This window comes from Vigna angularis, chromosome 4 (genome assembly GCF_016808095.1).
Source record: "Vigna angularis cultivar LongXiaoDou No.4 chromosome 4, ASM1680809v1, whole genome shotgun sequence".
Lineage (NCBI taxonomy): Eukaryota > Viridiplantae > Streptophyta > Magnoliopsida > Fabales > Fabaceae > Vigna > Vigna angularis.
In genome coordinates this window covers 4024269-4044118 of record NC_068973.1, presented here as the reverse complement: position 1 = coordinate 4044118, position 19850 = coordinate 4024269, and the positions used below count along the sequence as shown (strand labels likewise).

General features: G+C 31.7%; 2 protein-coding genes across 2 annotated transcripts; one reads left to right on the top strand and one right to left on the bottom strand.

Moving 5' to 3' along the window:
* The first annotated feature begins 68 nt into the window (after positions 1-68).
* Positions 69-7490, top strand: LOC108332000 (ATP-dependent DNA helicase Q-like 3). The gene is made up of 15 exons (XM_052876877.1): positions 69-152; positions 898-1038; positions 1125-1159; positions 1606-1689; positions 2990-3078; positions 3703-3855; positions 3948-4048; positions 4757-4906; positions 4977-5063; positions 5161-5226; positions 5296-5429; positions 5936-6030; positions 6122-6249; positions 6481-6587; positions 6899-7490. Exons 1-15 carry the CDS (start codon positions 81-83, stop codon positions 7341-7343), a joined length of 1887 nt encoding a protein of 628 aa, XP_052732837.1. The 5' UTR covers positions 69-80; the 3' UTR covers positions 7344-7490.
* A 938-nt stretch (positions 7491-8428) lies between these two features.
* On the bottom strand, positions 8429-12448 carry LOC108331076 (protein STRICTOSIDINE SYNTHASE-LIKE 4). Its single transcript, XM_017565694.2, has 6 exons — positions 12251-12448; positions 11952-12164; positions 11784-11854; positions 9138-9374; positions 8926-9058; positions 8429-8845 (listed from the first exon to the last, which is right to left on the bottom strand). The coding sequence occupies exons 1-6, from the start codon at positions 12392-12394 to the stop codon at positions 8573-8575; spliced, it is 1071 nt and encodes a 356-aa protein (XP_017421183.1). The 5' UTR covers positions 12395-12448; the 3' UTR covers positions 8429-8572.
* Positions 12449-19850: the final 7402 nt, after the last annotated feature.

Here is a 19850-nt window from a genome sequence, read left to right as displayed (position 1 = left end):
TTCAGAAATGTTGATTTTCTGAGTTTAGAGTTTGTTTTGGCTGATTTTTTTCCCTTTCTACAAGTTAGGAAAACCAAGTAATGACACTGAAAGAGAAAGGGATTGCAGCAGATTTTCTCTCCTCAACAAAAACAGCGGATGCTAAAGTAAAGGTGAGTAAGTTGTTAAAATGCTGACTTTTTATGATAGGCAATCTGATGCACGATAATCAAACATAGTGGGGTCTGGTTTAGATGTAAGCTGTCTCGCCTTGGAAGCAGTGCAGTGTGACTGATACTAGGATTTCAATCATGACTGATTCTATCACCTTAAAAGGAAGTGACTTTATTATTGCATCAAGGCTCATCGCTATCTTTACTGTAATAATATATCTACACATATCGAAGTGAAACAGAAGTGTAAGTAATATAACAATTACAATAATCTCAATGATATTTTCCAGATCGTGGAGTTGTTTACATTGCAATTAGTTTGGTACATCTATTTAACATGAATAGTGTCTTTGTCTGTATATAAATGTATTTTTTGTTCGGGGAAAGGGAAAGAATCCATGCCAAATTAATATATATGCATGTGTAATAACTTTAGCCCCTTTAACGTAAAGAGATATTGATAAGTATCCAAACACTTGGGAAACCCACCCTCAAAAGTTCTCTCCATGTTGGGAGTTAGGCACCCCATGATACCAAAGTTCTTATCGTGTGTAAAGTGAGAAATTATCTATCAATTTATATTCATGAAAATGTTATAATTGAAATCCGTGTTGCATAAAACCTACTTTTTTACTAATCTCTTCACGTTAGAGTTTAGAGGAGCTAAGTCCATATGTGCCCAATTCCTCAGTGTTCCCTAGTGTTATTGATTCAGGAAAGTGATTTATACCTTTTATGATTTAAGATTCACGAGGACCTTGATTCTGGAAAACCTTCTACAAGGCTGCTATATGTGACTCCAGAGTTAATAGCAACACCAGGGTTTATGTCAAAGCTCACAAAGATTTATACTAGGGGGCTGCTAAATCTCATTGCCATAGATGAGGTGTGTGCTGGGAAGACCATTTCAAATTTTTTATCTACGGGAATTTACTTGGTTTCTTAGTAGTTTCGCTCGTGCAAAATTTTCAGGCGCATTGCATCTCAAGTTGGGGTCATGATTTCAGGTTTGTCATACATTCTGCTTTCTGCAACAAGCCAATTGGAGTTTGTTGTCATGGTAGAATTCTTTCATGATTATCTTATAGGACTCATATGTTTCTTTCTGCTAGGACAATAAATTGTATATAGTTAATATTTTTGTAGTGCCTTGCCTAATTAGATCCATCCTCTCTTCTCTGTTCACATGTGTAAATGCTTGATTTTTATATTTACTTTTATCCTAGTGCTAAACTTATAACATTAATTTGGTAAGTGCCTGATTGTGCTTCAATAGGTTCCAGCTGAACTCCATTAATGTTTCAATTATCTTTGCCTTTTGGATTTTCTTTATCCAATATCTGAAGATTTGATTAATTTTGGGGTGTTTGTGTTTAATTTCCCATATATACATATAGATTAGAATTTATTATCATGATACACAATTCTCTTTTCCTTCCCTATTTTGGAGCAGACCTAGCTACCGTAAGCTTTCATCTTTGAGAAGCCACCTACCAGATGTACCAATATTAGCTTTGACTGCTACTGCTGCGCCAAAGTGAGTTTTCTTAATTTAATTTCTTTGATATAATTTGCTTTTTATTTTGTCATGTTTTAATTTGTTCATATTTGCATTTTATATTCATACTTGTATATTCTTTTGAACATTAATTTGTCAATTTTCACATGGTTTTGCAATTGCTATTCTCCTATAAGTGAGATAGATGAAAGAGAGTTACTATCTGTTTACACCAAGTATAAAACTTAGTCAAAATCAAACCTTCAATAACTTTTCATAGAATACAAATGTAGTTGATCCAACCGATGAAGTTTTCTATCTTAATGATCATGTTTATCATATTTCATATGATTTAAAATTTGTATAGATATGTTATCTAATAATAAAAATTTACATATTTTTAAATAGAATATTATCCATTAAGTGACGTTATAATCTTTTAAATAATTTTGAAATTGTATGAAATTTTGTATTTTGATGTATGATTTAATTTAATTAATAAGAATATGAAATTCAACGGTTGGATTGATTAATGTAGAGGGAAATCGTATGCATTCATGTGAAAAAGTCCCCTTGTGTGTACAAGCACAACTGAGGAACATATTTATGTACAAAATACATCTAACACTTTCCTTCAAGTTGGAGCATATAAATCTTATGCACCAATCTTGTTACATATATAGTCCATCCTTGGGCCCTAAAGTGATTTGGTGAAGATATTAACCATTTGAGCATTGGAATTAATGAATTGAGTGGTAATGTCTCTAGATAAAACCTTTTCTCGGATGAAGCGGTAATCTATCTCAACTTGATATGTGTGGTCCTCTTTTGAAATACTAGATTTGAGTCAATATGAAGAGTAACTTGGTTATCACAAACAATCATCTTTGTAACATCCCCATAGCTCAATTCTTTAAGCAACTGTTTGAACCAAAAATTATGAGGAATAGAAGAATGGTAGAGATATTTACGAGCATGATCACTACAGAGTGTATGAATAGAACAATTAAATTTGCATTCTATAAAAGGTTATTGAAGGCATAATTTAACTAAATCTTACACCTTGTGTAAACTTATCGTAGCTTGTGTAAATATATAAATGTAGTAACCTCCAGTATATTTTGTATTGTGGAAGAATTTTTTGCTATTATTTAATGACCAAATAATTTTTGGCTTGTTCTGTCAAGTGCCCTGCTTACCACAACGATCATTGCACATTCTGGGTTATATTTTTGGTGCACGCATTCTCTTTTGTTCTGATGTAAAATTTTTATGTGTTGAGGGGAGACAAATGAGAATGACATGCGGCATTGATTCCCTGGATGTTCTTTTTCTGTAGGGTTCAGAAGGATGTAGTTGAATCCTTGCGGATGCAAAATCCATTAATACTCAAGTCTTCATTTAATCGTCCAAATATATATTATGAAGGTCAGTTCTGCTTTGCTGAATGATTCATATCTGAAATCAATTAAACTTTTGTGACATAATTTCTATGCTAGTAACGGTGAAATATGGTTGTCCCATGTGACATGTAATGTGACTGGTGCAATAAGTAATAAATAAATCCACACAGTACATAAGTGTTTGTCTATGATAGGTTTCCGAAAGAGAAACCTAATCAAGAACGTTCCAAACACCACACGTAACAGGTACACAATAGAGAAAAAAAAATTAAACAGAGTATTATTCACAAAAGAATGGTATGTGCAACTACAGATACAAAGGGCTTAACCCCCTCCACAGGACAAAGTCTGTCAACAATCTAACTGCCAAAAGTTCCCCTCCACTAAACAAACAACTATTTATACAACTCCTCTGCCTCCTATCCTAATCCCCTTTCCCATTATATCCAAATACCCTATGTCCTAACAGTCTATGCTCCCCTTAATAATGACAGAGGATAGAAGAAAGCAAAAGAATATGCTATTCCATTTCGGCTATTGTAAACATTCAAGTTACTGCATGAGTTCTATTTCTCTAGATGTTGATTTTGCATGAGATGAAGCTTATAATTTACTCAAACAAATGTGACTTCAATTCTTGATGATACAGTTAGATACAAAGATCTATTGGATGATGCTTTTGCTGATTTATCTAATACACTCAAATCTCTGGGAGATGTCTGTGCAATAGTGTATTGCCTTGAACGTTCAATGTGTGATGACTTATCAAGTAATCTATCCCAAAGTGGTATTTCATGTGCTGGTACTCCCTCTTTTACATATTTTTCTGCCTTTACTAATTGATTTTCTACACCTATAAGTTCACATAGTATATTTTATTTTGGGTCTTTTCAGCTTATCATGCAGGATTGAATAATAAAATGCGAACTTCGGTGTTAGATGATTGGATTTCTTCTAAGATAAAAGTTATTGTTGCTACTGTGGCTTTTGGGTATGTTTTTCCCTTTTTATGTTTGTATCTCATGCAATTATTTCTTTGAAGCATGCCATTACATGTTGGTGTGTGCTGTGGGGGGTTGATGAATTTTGTGGCCCTGTTCATAGTAGTGGCCATAAGATCTACGGATTACAATGATTTCTGGAATGATACTTGGTGCGACATCTACCAAGCTAAAATGCTCTGTGATGGGACTTTTGTAGAGACCAAGGGCCATGGAGCCATGATGGTGCGCAAGCATGCTGTTAACTATTCTTTCACATTCCTTAGTCCAATGTTGATTTGGCTTGTATAGAGATTGAAAATAATATTGATAGATTAAAATACAATAAATTACTAAAATTAATTTTATTTTCTTACAATGTGTAGCAGAATGGGTCAAAGTGTGAGGAACAAAAAATGTAATTAGAAATCTGAGTATGAATATTTTCACTTGTGTTAAAATATATCTACATCCTTTTCTGATTTTAGTATGATGCAAATAGATTTTGATTTATTTGAGGTTGTGATATATTTCTTTCCATTCTTCCTAATCTTTGCCTGGAGCTGTGCTGTTGCATGTAGTTACTGAGCCTTTGGTCTTCATTTAGAATGGTAAGTGGTGATTTACTATTGGTGTGATTAAAATTTTTTGATGTTTTAATATTGTAATCTTTATTTATTATACTTGTGCTTTGTTGGTTATAACTTGAGATCAAATTTACAGGGCATTGATAGAAAGGATGTCAGAATTGTTTGCCATTTCAATATTCCCAAGTCAATGGAAGCATTCTATCAAGAGTCCGGCCGAGCTGGTCGTGATCAATTGCCATCTAGAAGTCTGTTGTACTATGGGATAGACGATCGCAAAAGAATGGTTGGCTTACTAGAGACTTTACTCTTCTTTCTGTACTATACCTGTTTTCTTAAATTATAATCTGTATCAGGAATTTATATTAAGTAAATCGGGGAGCAAGAAGTCATCTAGTTCACAGGAAGAGTCATCCAAAATATCCCTGATTGCTTTCAATCAGGTAACATCTAGTCTCTGGGTGATTTTTTTTAACACAGTATCTCTGCACCTTGCCGTTATATACTTACGTAATGGAATGTATTTGTAACTGACTGTAGATAGTTGAATACTGTGAAGGATCTGGATGCCGCAGGAAAAGAATTCTTGAGAGTTTTGGGGAACAGGTAATGAAATATCTGTGGCATGCTTCGTGTTAACCTAAGTGGATTATTAACTTTAATTGTTATAAGCAGGTAACTGCATCACTGTGTGGAAAAACATGTGATGCCTGCAGACATGCAAACTTAGTTGCTCGATGTTTGGAGGATCTCAAAACTGTTTGTGCTCTGCGTCATAAAAATGGTTCATCTCGAGTTTTTATAACCAGGTGCTATTCATCAGTAAAGAACCCTCTTATGCATTAGGAATTGAACTTGAAGTTGATACACTGAAAACAGATTCTGTGAATATGTAGAGCAGTTATTTTTTGCTAGGAAAATTTATGAATGGTAGATGTGTCATGCAGGCTATGCTTAGTTTTCTTACTTCATTTGACATAAAGATATCAGACATGACCATATGGGTATAAAGATGGAACTCTAATACAGCTTGACATAAATTTGTGTCATTTTAGTGTGAATACCGTGGGACTTTCCTCTCTTGAATATGCCCATAAACATGAAAAGAAAAAGAAAGCAATGGAATTAAAACAATTGATTATTGAGTAGTTTGGTCCAACATAAGGATTGTATGCTCTGACTTCTTGTTAGTTACACTTTACGGTTATTCTTGTGTATTTCATTATTGGTCTGATGATGATTGCCTTCTACTATATTCATTAATCCAGTTAAATGATATCTAGTTTCTTATTTATGGACAAATTTAATTTTTCAGTTCCACTGCCGCAACTACTGGAGAACAGTTATCTGAATTCTGGAATCGGGGAGAGGAAGCAAGTGGATCAGAGGAAGATATATCTGATTCAGAAGGTAGAACTTATTTGGTTGCCTGTGTTTTTACTTTTGGGGAGATCAAGTGTTTATTAGACCATAATTTACGTGGGTGAATTTTGGCTTGCAGATGGTAATGAGGTTATCAACAACCTAACCAGGTCAAAGCTTCAATCCAGATTGGGAGTAAATGAAAAGCTTGCTATGTTACAACGGGCAGAAGAAAACTTCTATAGAAATAATAACACTTATAAACAGGTTTATCTTTATTGGATTATATTCACGTTGTTGGTTAAAAAACGTAGATTCTCCATAGTTAGCACCTTTGGGTGGTAACATTGCTGAAACTGTTCTTATAAGCAATCTGTATTGGGAAAGACAATACAGTTCTTTTGTAGTATCTGCCTCTTTTTTTTTTTCGAAGTTCATTATTACTGCTAAGATCAATAAAAATACATTATTATACCGACTCATCTAATTTGATAACAGAACAACAAAGGTGACAAGAATGCTATTTCGGATCCAATGCGAGGATCAAGCAGGCAAAGGTTACAAAATGCTCTTAAACAGGTTCACCAACGGCTTGACGACTTCAAGTATGCTTAGCTTCATCTTTTTGAGTTTTTGTTCTGTTGTCCCACTCCCTCTTCCCAAACAGAAAAACACACCACTCAGTTGCTCAATGTGTTTTTGCCATAACAAGTGTCCCACTTATATGACATGTAGCAGCACCTTGTTCATAGATGACATTATTGTTGTGCCATAGTTGTATTATTTAAACAGCAAAACTAAATCTTTAAGCATAATATAATGACAATGACAACCACAAACATGATGATAAATTCACCTTAAATTATGTCAGCTAAATTAAAGCAACGACAGCTGATTCTTTTACACATTTGTTCAGGATTGAAGTGGATACGTCAGCATCTTTCCTTGAAGATGAATGCTACAAGAAGTATGGCAAGGCTGGCAAATCATTCTATTATTCGCAAGTGGCAAGTACTGTAAGATGGCTGACGACTGCCACCTCCAGCGAATTGATGAACCGACTTTGTGCAATTAATGCTTCTGCTGAAGCTGAACAGTCCCTTACGCCAGCTGAACAGCCCTTCAAACCGCCACCTACTTTAGATCCTTGTGCAGAAGATACCAGCAATGAATACTCTGGCAATGCTAGATCAGAAACTTCTCCATGTATTGTGCCAATGGAAAGCTGTTCGTTTAATAATACCAACTTGCCACAAATACCATCCTTCTCAGAATTCCTAAATAGTAGGAAAACAAAAGGGGACCAGTTAAATGACACAAAGAAGCATTCAAGAATCGAAAAGAGGATGAGGATGCAGTAAATTTACATTTGTAGATACTAACTATTAAAGTTCAGATTTTAGTGGCATAATATCAAGTGCCAATTTCGGCTTCTATAAATCAATTACTATTGTTTGAATAGTTTGTCTCATAAGCATAAAATTCCATTTGGACATTGATGCAGTGTTTTTGTTGGAGCATATCCTTGTCAAGGAAAATAGTCTTGTAGTTACAAGTGTCAAGTGGGTTTCACATGTGAGGTAACCCAGCTTATCATTGGTTTAGAAAATAATTAGCTTTTTTAAATGTGGATCAAATTAAATTAAATTTATGAACTAAATGGATTTAAACTAAGTTTAAGATAGATTAACTCGTAATCTATTAATAATACTATTTTATTAGTTTTAGTTTTAGTATTTTTATTATTATTATGTTTTATTAATTATGTAAATTGATAATTTGATTTTTTTAAATGTTAAATAATGTTTAAATGTGTAATTTATTTATTTGTCAAGTATATTAATACTTTAATTTTCAACAATTATTTGTTATAACATTATTATCAATAAATGAATTGAGTTCTTATATTTTAATTATATTATAATAAATGTATAAAATAAATTAAAAAAATACCAATGATCAATCAAATCAAATTATAAAATATATTTTTTTGCTTAAAGTGTCAACAAGATTGAGTTTTTATTTTACAATAGCAACTTTGAATAAATAATTGAATAGGTCAATGTTCATGTAATATTTTTATGATTTTTATTTATTTATTCTTTTTATATTTAGTGTGTTGAATAAAGAACATGTCGGTCTCTTAAAGCTATCTACGCTAGTTATGAGGGCGAAAAAAAAACTGACATAACTAGTTAATAATTTGAAATTGATAGAAAACTCCATTCTAATGGCCGAAAAGAAAACACAGTTATAGTTTTTTCCCTGAAGGCATCATTTTCCAATAGTTTTGACTGTTAATCCTTTTTAAAAGAAAGATAATTTACTTAAAACAGTGATATAATTTGAAATTTCATGAAAATAATTTGAAGTAATGTAGATCCTTGAAGTAATGAATGTTTAAAGTTTGAAAAGATTTAAGAATTTGAAAAAGGTAAAGTGAAACTTAAAGAAAAGACATGGAGACCTTATCATGAACATCTATCTACCCTATATGCTTAGTCTCTGCATCATACATATAAGGAGATGATTCTTTTGCATGATCCAATCTGAGAGGTTGCCCCTTATTCAAGAATTGAACTTCACCATTCTATGCACCATGCAGTGGTAATTTTCCAACAAAGTTTGAACTAAGACTACCTAAGTAAAGATGCTCCTCAAACTCCAAAGCTGAAGTCACAAAATTAATCACCTTCCCATCACCATCTTCAAACTTCCTAATTATCTTCCCATCAGTTCCCACATTCACCACCCTTGCTCTTCTCTTCAGATCAGCCACAAAGTTAAACAGTCTTGGAGATGCAGCTAGCAGGTGCTTCGTTATCTTGTAGTTGTACATAAACTCCAGCCTTTCAGAACTCAACTGTTACATCACTTTCAATCTTTTTAGTTATTAACACCAATTTTAACACCAAGAAAGCAAGTTAATAGCAATAATAATACCTGAATCAAACCGATCCAGAAGGTTCCATCAGGAGCAAGATTGATATTATCAGGTGCACCAGGAAGGTTTTCTACGAAAATATCTGTCTTGCCTTTCTTTTCTCCTTTTAACCAATACCTCAGACACCTATATCTGATTCACACAACACTTAACATCAGACAAAAGAAAATTACAGATAACAGAAGAAAGTGAAACAAGTATAGAGTGGTACCTCCAAGTTTCACAGATCAAAAGAAAATCTTGGTCCTTGGAGAGTGCAACTCCATTAGCAAAGGCAAGGTTATCGAGAAGAAGAACAGATTCATTGGATTTTGCAGTGTACTTGAAAAGTTGTCCATGAGGTCTTGCCTCTAAGAAATCTAGATGCCAATGATGCATATCAAATTTCGTACTCACAATGCTGAAATACACATTCCCATCCCAGTCTTCTATTGCATCATCTGCAAACCTGGTTCCATCCGATATTCATTTCAACCTTAATTATAATTCTTACTCTTACAAAAGCTTCAAACTTTTACTTTTCCCAGAATATGAAAACTGTCTAAATAAATGTTTAAACGATCAGACTATCAGATTGTCGCTACTAAATTAAATTACTAATGATACTCATAATATTTTATAATTTAGTTAAGCATTCGTAAAAACATATACTTTAACTTTTAATTATTTAGTACATTCAATAAACTAAATATGTCTGAGCATAAGACAACCTCAAATGAAACCGTCCATGTTAATTCATTTAGCCTTTTAGTGACTTGGTCAAAAGTTCAAGTACAGTAATCACCATTATTATTAACATGATAATGATAATAATAATAATAATAATTTATAATTATATATAAAAAAACTACTTTTAGTGATTCCTTTTTTATGTATACATTTTACTATCAATTTTACTTTTATTAATATAAATTATTTTATTCTTTAAATTTTTATTTTTTATAATTATTTTTCAAAAATATATTTTTTATAAATATAATAATACTTTTATTTTAATAGTAATTAAAATATTTTTTTTATATTTTTACAACCATAAAATACGAGTAAACATGCATGATTTTCAATAATAATAATAAAATAAATAAATAAATAATTAAAATAATAATAGTAATAATTATTATGGCAATGAGTAGTTTTAACTTTTTTATTCCTTTCACATATGACTAAAGATTTATTCATCAAAAACAGGTTTTAAATTGTCTAATTCTCTCACCTTTACTTTATTATAAAAGTAATACTCTTTCTATTAATTTAAAATAATGTATTTATTGAAAGAAGGAGCTTCTTTTAATAAAATTATTTTTAAAAGGTGATATATATATATATATATATATATATATATATATATATATATATATATATATATATATATATATATATATATATATATATATATGTGTGTGTGTGTGTGTTTGTTCTTAATTAGGTAAAATAATAGTCACTGTGGAAAGTAAGTTACTAAAGGATTTGTTTAGATACATAGAATGATGAACATTGATACGTAATTATTGAAGTTTTTGACGTTTTGTCCGGATAATACGTGTTTGTGGTATTAAACATTCTGTTTCTTCAACTACGACTTCTACATTAATAACGTTACCATTTCGTTTTCCACCGTTTATTATTTCTTCAAGATATTGATGTCATTTTGATGGTTGATTTTATTTATTAAATCTCTACATCATCATAAAAATTATTTCCACCGGACAATGATATTTTGACATTGAATTTTTTTCATTTCTACTTGTTATTATTTTTTAGAAATTTTTTCCTTTTTTTTTCTGAAAGGATAATTTTTTTTATTAACATCATTTTACCTTTATAAAGAGTTGGCAAATGATAATTAATGTATGAAATAAAAATTAATTTTTTCTTTATACTTAGGTTTTTGTTCACTCATTCCTATTAAACATGAAAATGTCATTGGGTGGTCCTGAGGTGGATAGGCAGATTTCGCTTTCATATGTTGGTCCCACTCTTCTGCATTCTAACGTGAACCTTGCCCAGTTACACTGCTATTTGTCTGTTTTAGGTCATTTTTTCACTAACATTTACGAATTTATTTATCAAAATAGACTTAAATTCAAATTCTAACCCTCATTCATAACTTCACAAACTGAAGACAAATAGATCCGAATACTGACTTTAAAAAGTAAACTTCTTTAGTATTTAATTATATATAATTGTAACAGATAAAATTTATTACAGATGCTAAATCAATATCTCTAATGGATTTTATATATAATGGATACTGATATTTAATTATTTACTTAATTATTGATAGAGTAATGATATCTAACATGCATATACTTATATATAATGGCACTATTTAAATTTAAGTAATTAAAATAAAATTATTAATGAAAAATATTATTCATGTAATAATTATTTAAAATTTGACTTCATATATTTTTAATTTTTTTATATCAATAAAATTGAAACTATTACACAGAAGATTATTATTTTTTAAAATTTATATTTTGGTATACCCATTTAAATTTATTTATTTACATATTGATATTTTATTAAATAATTTGATTTAAATTGTATTTAAAATTATTATTTTTATCTAAATTTATATTTTAAATAATTTGATTTAAAATTAAAAAAACACGACAACATGTAAATGATTGATAGTTTACTGAATTTAGGTAACAGAACATGCAAACACAATAACCACGTGGTGTTTTTTTTTTGTATTTTGTCGTTTTGAAAATCACCTGAGTAATGAGTTAGCATATAGAAAGGACAAAAAGGAAAACATTGAAGAACATAGAAATAGTAACCATGCAATAAATTCTGGGATAGTAACAGAACAAACCAATCTGAAAATGAAACATGAATTTGTGGAACTAACCTTATTTTAGAACCATCATTAGCTTGTGAAGTGAGAACACTAATACCATCTTCTCTAACCCTCAGCAAACCCTGAAAACCATAATTTTTCGCAACATAAACTCTTCAAATGTGAAAACATAACTTCACAGAACATGTTTTTTAGAACAGTTTTTCAGTTTTTGCTTACCCTGGCAGAGTCACAAACAATGATACCACCTTCTTTAGATTCTGTGACTCCTATCAAGGTATCACCACCGATATGCTTCCAATTCTCCCAATTTCCATTTCTGAGCATTCTTTTGATCCAACCATCTCGAGTAGCAGTATACATAGTCCCTTCTTTATCCACACAAAGATCTTCTGGTTCCTTCACATGCCCATCTCCAAGTTTAATGATGTTCTGTCCAAAAAAGAGAAACACAGCAAGTCAAAATACTGATTCTTCAACTCTATAACAAAACCATGTTACAAGTATCAACTTTTCACCTGTAATTTGTTGTCTCTGGTTGTTGTGGAAGGTTTTAGATCAAGCAAAACTGGATCAATGGGTGAGAAGAAAAGGATTTGAACTGCGATAGACACTAAAACTGCTAGAATGAAGCTTGAACAGACTCTTACTAAGGAACCCATGTTATGGGAGTCAGGTGCTCTAATTTTCTTGTAACTGATGCAAAAGTATGAGTAATAGGTCACTCTATTTATCTAACAATTTTTCACCAGCAACAGCTTGTGTGGTCATAATTCAAGCATGGATTTTTTTTTAAATATCTTATCTTTTCCTCTGACAAGTATCAATAATCAAATTCGAACTGTGCGGCTCTGTAACTTGTTTTAATTTTAATTCATGAGTACAAAAGAAAGTAGGTAATAAACGGACAATGTCCAAAGTTCACCCATTTCAAAATAAATGCAAAATGGTGAGTTTTTATTGTATCACCTTAAATTTTAAGGCCAATTATATAATTTTTTAATTTAATAATATTATTTTCTTTTACGTATTTAATACGTTTAAAGTTAGTATTTGATTTGAAAAGATTAAAAATATACGAACAACTTAAATGTAATTTTAAAATGTAGTTTAATATAAAAAAATTAATAATTTAACTTTATTGAGTTTTAAAATTCAGATACCAAACATTTTTAAAATTTATTTAAGAGATAAACAACTTTTAATTCATCAAAGTTTAGAAAAGTTAAATATTAATTAACCCAACAAACCAAATCTTACTTTAAAGACTAATGTAAAAGGTAGATTTCACTTTTTGAGATATTGAGTTTATAATTTCAACGTTGAACAAGAGACATGTTTTTGAAGTGGAAAACCTATATTTATCTTTTCTGAAAGATGAATAAGAAAAAAAGAATAAATCCATTAATAAATGATGATAGCTCTGACCCATAATGTTACTAGCACAGACATTAACACAAGAGGACAAAACTGACTCAATTTTTTCATACCAAAAAAGTTTTCAAAACGAAATGGAAACTAAAACCATTGCTACGTCACATCTCAACTTGATACCAAAAACATCAAATCTTTGGCTATTCTTCTTCACTTATCCCTTCATCCCATTCCTTCCTTCTTCTTTTGTACTATAAAAATTTCTAATGATATATAATAAAGTATAATCTTAAGTCTGCAAATTGTAGCATCATCGCACAATAATAATAGCAGTATCACAATACACAACATAACCCCGACTTCATTTTTCACATAATAATATCTATAAATGTTGTAAAATCATTAATATATATATTTTATATTTCGAACTAATTACATTTTTAAAGATATTATTATTGAAAACTCTTAAAAACCTTACTTTCTTCATTTCAAAATATCTTTCGTTCATCCCTTGTAAGAAAAATATAAAAGCCATGTCCAACTATTTAACTAAAATAAAACTTGAAAAGAAAAATCATAAACACAGAAAAAAATAAAATAAATCTCAAGAATGAAAATGAGCAGCCAAAAAATGAAATAAATAATAGTGACAAATAAAGTAATGGAAGTAAAGAAAAAAGTGAAATTGGAAATAACATTTTTGAGAGAAAATAGTTTAATATTTCTTCACAAGAGAACACCGAACAAACCCTAAAATGCAAAACTAGAAAAAAAACACACATTACAAATAATTTTTCATAAAACTCACTATACAGAATACTCAAGAGATAAGTGAAGCAGCATGTAAAATAGTGGAAGATGAACAAGAATGATAAGTAAATAAAAAAATTATCTTAATAAATTTTTTATTTTTTATTATATATAATTTTATATTTTACTATTGATTAATATTAAATAACGTATATTATAAAAAATTAAAAATTTGCATTATTTAATTTTCATAAAATCTAAAAATACATAATTAAAAGGATCACAACATCTTCCTCAAAAAAAAAATCCACTGTCATTAGAATTTTAGCATCGGAGGATCTATAATTTAAGATAGTGTATTTTTTTTTAAAAAAAATAGATTTAGTATCATAGTAGTGTACTTTACATAAATAAGATACATTTATTTGACGTTACATCTTTAAATTTTGTCCTTATAAGTTTAATTTTATTCCTGTACGTAAGTTATTGGCGAATCCTACGAAACTTATTTTGCTCATAAATTTTGGTCAAATAGGTAAGTTATTGTTGAGTTTAAGAAACTGTTGAACAAAATCAAAGTACATCAGTGCACAAAAAGGAAGTGGATAATTGGTTTTAACTTCATAATTGTAACATCTCTATGATATTCATATGCGCGTTAAATAACCCAATTGAAATCTTTAAATTATTCAATTAGTTTCTAAATTTTCTAAAAACCTTTAATAGGTTCTTAATTAAAATTTAATAGAATATTTACTCATTATTTTTAATCTTAATTACAAATAATCATCACTTTAACATCCCAAAAATATAGCTTTAAAACTATTCTTAAGAGTCCTTACATTTACAATAAAATAGAACAGTTACAGGTAGAATAAAACTAACTTACAGTTATCCTAAAATAACCATAAATTAAAAAACAGATCGATCGGTCATACAAGAGGTGTACTGCAAAAATAATTACAAGACCGAAAGATCTTACTCTTAGTGGAAACCATCCTCTCCCGCTAGTGCCTGCTCCAGAGAACCCTCAATATCTTCTGCTCACACCCACAGGGTGATCATTGCAATGACAAAAACGACCGAACGGACAACATGACAAGACAGAAAAATAAGGGTAAGCTAGTGTAATTTAATTAACTATGTAAACATATAATTCTGACAAACATAAAAGTAAACAAAACGAACATGTCAACCATATAACATCCAAACATACATTTTCAACAATGACCGAACGTATAATATATATGTAATGACCGACCACTTTTACTCTGACTATCCGGACTGTATGAATTATGTAGCTACGACATTTTTGCACTAGTGAAAAGGTAAACTGGAAACCCCATGAATACCATAGTTGGAAACCCAAGCCGCCACACGAGGTTAGCCCTTCATCCCTCACTGTAGCTAGAAACCGCAAACTACACATAAGTTTAGTTCGACAGCTGGAACCCCAAGCTATACGTAACCAGGCCTCCTACTATTCTCACCACATGTGCCACCATTCACTACTTGAGACTCGGTGACCATTAGAATGTCAGGATGAATGCCAGCTTAGTCTGACCATATTCAAACTTTCACCACATTGAAACCACTGCTGAGACATTCCTCCTTGTAATTCTCTTTCATATCACGTTTAGATAACGTCAAACGAAACAGTAAAACAAACATCACCCTTGAGCACAACCGAACGGGAAAGATAACCTTAGCCTATGAACAAGACCGAATGGCCGAACACTCTCAATATGAGAATATGACCGAACGGTCATGTAAAGAGTAAAACTCAATCATGAGCCGAACGTCTTTGAAGTGGAATATCAGAACAACCGAATTCTAAAGCTAAAACTGAACACTTGAATTTTAGACCAAACCCTTATGATTTAGAACGAATACTAATGCCTTAGACCGATCACTATTGGCTTAAGCCGAACACTATTGATTTAGACCGAACACTTAGAGCTTAGACCGAACAACAATACAATTGAGTAATCAGTACATGACCAAGCACTACCGAGACCGAGCGCTAACACTAGCTTAACTGCTAGTACTAGACCGAGCGTTTCTGAAATCCAGTGCTGGTAAATGACCGAGCACTACCAAGACAGTATGTGACCGAGTGGTCATAAACAGTTAAAGCCTATGATAGATCGAACGCTTATTTTCACTTGAATATCAATACAAGACCGAGCGGTCATTAACTGAGAATCCATAATAGCATAACTCAGTTAAGACCGAGCACTAGAGAGAAGTCGAACGGTCAATTAAGGACCTTCAGCGATCTACATAATTCTGTAGAATAACTGCATAATTATGTTCAACACAAAAACTTACCAATTTCACTACATTCGTCCAACTTCTAATCCTCCAACATATATCAAACACTTCTTTACACTGGACTAAGATTGTTTAAACCTTTCTAATATCGTTAAGAGAGTTTCATCATAGATTTGAGAGTCAATTCTGCAGAATCATGAACTCAATGACTGAGAATCAGATTTCCTATACAGACCAAACTCAAACCAAACACAATTCCCCCATTTCACTACCACCCTTCCTTCCAATTTCACTCAGCCACTGAACCATAATCATGCAGATACAAAATCATCATAAACACAGCATCAATATTCCACACCAACAGCACCGAACACCAATTCATTCAATTTCACATACATTCAATATCATCAAACAACATTTTCATACATCAAAACAAAGTAATTAAATTAGCTAGCTTCCCTTACCTTATAACTGGACCGAACAACAAGCTAAATCAAACTGCAGAATTGCGAGCACCACACACCAAAATCCTAGAACACCTAAAGCTCACCGATTGAGAAGGAAGGATCACCCCAAGAGACCAAGAAAGTGATTAGAAACAATAATAAGAAAATGATGAACACATGCAGCCAGAAACTTGGCTTGCCTGTACCAGGAAACATAATTTCTAGGAAGAGAGTGAACTTATTGATTCTAAACTTGATTTTGATCGGTGGATAAGAAGATCTTGACTCCCAAAATTGCTCAGACTGTGGCGGGTTGAAGAAAAGATGAAATGAGATGAAGAGTTTCTAGAGAAAAGGAGGAGAAAAGAATAGGCTTGAGTTTTAAAGAGATATAGATTCTGAGAAAATGGGATGAGTTGTGCTTTGGGAAATTCTATAAAATGCTCAAACTCTTTTATTTGACACATCTGTCCCTCCCTTCTAAGTGTCATTTTTCTGTTTTATTGAGTTTAAAAATCAATATCTAAAATAATTTAAATATTCACTAATAAAAAACTATTTTTATCTCAATTAAGAAAATTTTATATAAAAACAAAGAAATAAAAAGTATTAGATTTTTATATGGATTCTAAACCTAGTATAAAAGTCTTTATCTTTTATTACGGTTATATCTAAAAAGACTATAAAAGTTTTACGTTCTATACATGTTATGACCAAACTTGATATGATACAAGGGGATCATCTGTTCGAAAAATCAGTAATACATTTGCATTTTCAGTAGCTTCATGGAAGTCTCATGAATCCCAGTAAATCCCTACGCAATTGTTGGTCCAACTTCGTACTATGCTGAATGGTCTTGTTGGCAGGGTCCACGTGTTTTACTTTTTCAATTTCTTTTTCAAAATAAAATTTCATATCATCAATGTCATCTTTAATAATAAAAAGCTTTGACCATTCATGGTTCTCACTTTCCTTCACTTATTTTTTCCCTTTTTCACCTCTCCTTTTTCACCTCCCGAACCTGATGAATCCATCCTTCTTTCTTCCACTAAAACGAAGGATAACTAAACTTCCTCAAAGTAAAAATTGGAGGACCCAAAAGAGTAATCCTTGGGTGAACTTTTCTATTAAAGAGAAAGGTCATTTTCTAAAACTTGCAGTGCTTGACGAAGAGAAAGACACTCACACATCTGTAAAACTAAACTTTTCTAGAAGGTTTATAATGAAAAACTCCTTGAAAAATGCAAAGCTTGTGTTGGCGGCGTATAACAGATTATTGAATCTCTCTTGATATGATACAAGTGGATCATAAGCTCAAAAACTCAATAATACATTTACATCTCCAATAGTTGCATGGAAGTCAAATGCACCCCCGTAAATCCCCACCCAATAAGTGGCCCAACTTCCTACTATGCTGGATGGCCTTGCTGGCAGGTTTTTTACTTTTTCAAAATAAATTTTCATATCATCAGTGTCATCTTTAATAATGAAAAGCTTTGACCATTTTCACCTCCCACACCTCGGTGAACTTTTCTATTAAAGAGAAAGGTCCTTTTCTAGAACTTGCACTAACTGATGAAGAAAAATGCAATCACACATCTATTAAAGTAAACCTTTCTAGAAGGTTTAGAATGAGAAACTCCCTGAAAAATACAAAGCTTGTGTGTGCGGCGCAGACCGTTGAATCTCTCTTGATATGATACAAGTGGATCACATGCTCGAAAACTCAGCAATACATTTTGCACTTCCAGTAGCTACATGAAAGTCCCATGAAGCCCTGTGAATCCTCACACAACCGTTGGCCCAACTTCCTACTATGCTGCATGGCCTTATTGGTGAGGGTTAACATTTTTTACTTTTTCAATTTGTTTTTCAAAATAAAATTTCATATCATTAGTGTTATCTTTAATAATGAAAAGCTTTGACCATTCATGGGTCTCACTTTCCTTCATATTTTCTTTCCCTTTTCACCATCCCCTTTTTCACCTCCCGAACATGATGTATCCATCCTTCTTTCTTTCACTAAAAGGAAGGAAACTAAGCTTTCTTAAAGTAAAACTTCGAGGACTCACAAGAGTAAGCTTCGGGTGAAGTTTTCTATTAAAGAGAAAGAACATTTTCTAGAACTTACAGTGCCTGATGAAGTGAAAGTCGCTTGTAGACTAGATAGGTTCCAGGTCATCAACTGCTCGGCTTTTAGCGTCTTTCCAAAGTCGTCCAAAGTTTGCTTCAGCGACACCTATAGAAGGTACTCCAATATTAAAGTCAGTAGATGACCGTTCGGTAAGTAATCAATGCATATTATGTGTTTGTGATGTTAAAGTTGTTGATTGGTACCAGACAGAGTGTAACGCAGCGGAATAAAGCTTAGAGTAGCAGAAAGTGTGTTCGGTCACCTTTTTAAAATAAATTGGTCTGTTTTTAGAAAATTAATTTTCTTTCAGAAAATTTATCGAACAGTTGATATGCGTAAAAGATAAAAAATGTAGGGAATAGAAAATCACACGAGTAATTTTTATACTGGTTCGATTCAACAGAATCTACGTCCAGTCGTTAATCACTATAAAAAGTGATTAACAGTTCCACTAAAAAGATGTTTCACAGATTACAACAAATAGTGAATAAAACAGATAAATAAACATTCCTTCGACGAACGAACCAGAAGAAGAACACTCTGCCAACTCGAAGAGAACCGCTCCGACTATCGACAAATGAAATGCGAGCTTCTCCTATTCACGAGACCAGGCAGAGTACCTTGCTAACTCGAAGAGAGCTTGCTCCGACTATCGACACACGAAACACGAGCCTCTCCTATTCACGAGACCAAGCAAGGGAACTTGAACTATAGCTTATGAGAACTTCCTCTGACAAACAGTATTCTGCAAGAGCTTCTGTTCAACGACAACCTATTTTTGAACTTCACAGAAACCCAATATATAGCCAGCTGTTCTGAATATCTAAGGTTAAGTCCCAACTGCCATGAATAATCGATTATTGTAAGTGATAATCGATTATTCAAGTCCGTTACAGGTTTTTTAAAAATGTGATAATCAATTATATGAGGTGATAATCGATTATTCCTGGATGACTTTGTGATAATCGATTATTGCCATTCCATAATCGATTATTGTAGTTAAAAATGCAAGTTTTACAAAGTTTACAAGACTTTCCTACTATATTTAATTTCTACAAATTGCTTTTAAATAATTTTAATATCTTCTTCAACTAAAACTTCTTGCAGCATCATCAAAACAATTTTCTTCAAGATTTACCA

Excerpts from the sequence above, each read along its gene's own strand:
- LOC108332000 (XM_052876877.1), top strand. The coding sequence starts at position 81 with ATGACACTGAAAGAGAAAGGGATTGCAGCAGATTTTCTCTCCTCAACA. Across the intron at positions 3,079-3,702 it reads TCCAAATATATATTATGAAG|TTAGATACAAAGATCTATTG; the intron begins GTCAGTTCTGCT and ends TTGATGATACAG. Across the intron at positions 5,064-5,160 it reads CCCTGATTGCTTTCAATCAG|ATAGTTGAATACTGTGAAGG; the intron begins GTAACATCTAGT and ends AACTGACTGTAG.
- LOC108331076 (XM_017565694.2), bottom strand. The coding sequence starts at position 12,394 with ATGGGTTCCTTAGTAAGAGTCTGTTCAAGCTTCATTCTAGCAGTTTTA. Across the intron at positions 12,165-12,250 it reads CCAGAGACAACAAATTACAG|AACATCATTAAACTTGGAGA; the intron begins GTGAAAAGTTGA and ends TTTTTTGGACAG. Across the intron at positions 9,375-11,783 it reads AATGATGGTTCTAAAATAAG|GTTTGCAGATGATGCAATAG; the intron begins GTTAGTTCCACA and ends GGATGGAACCAG.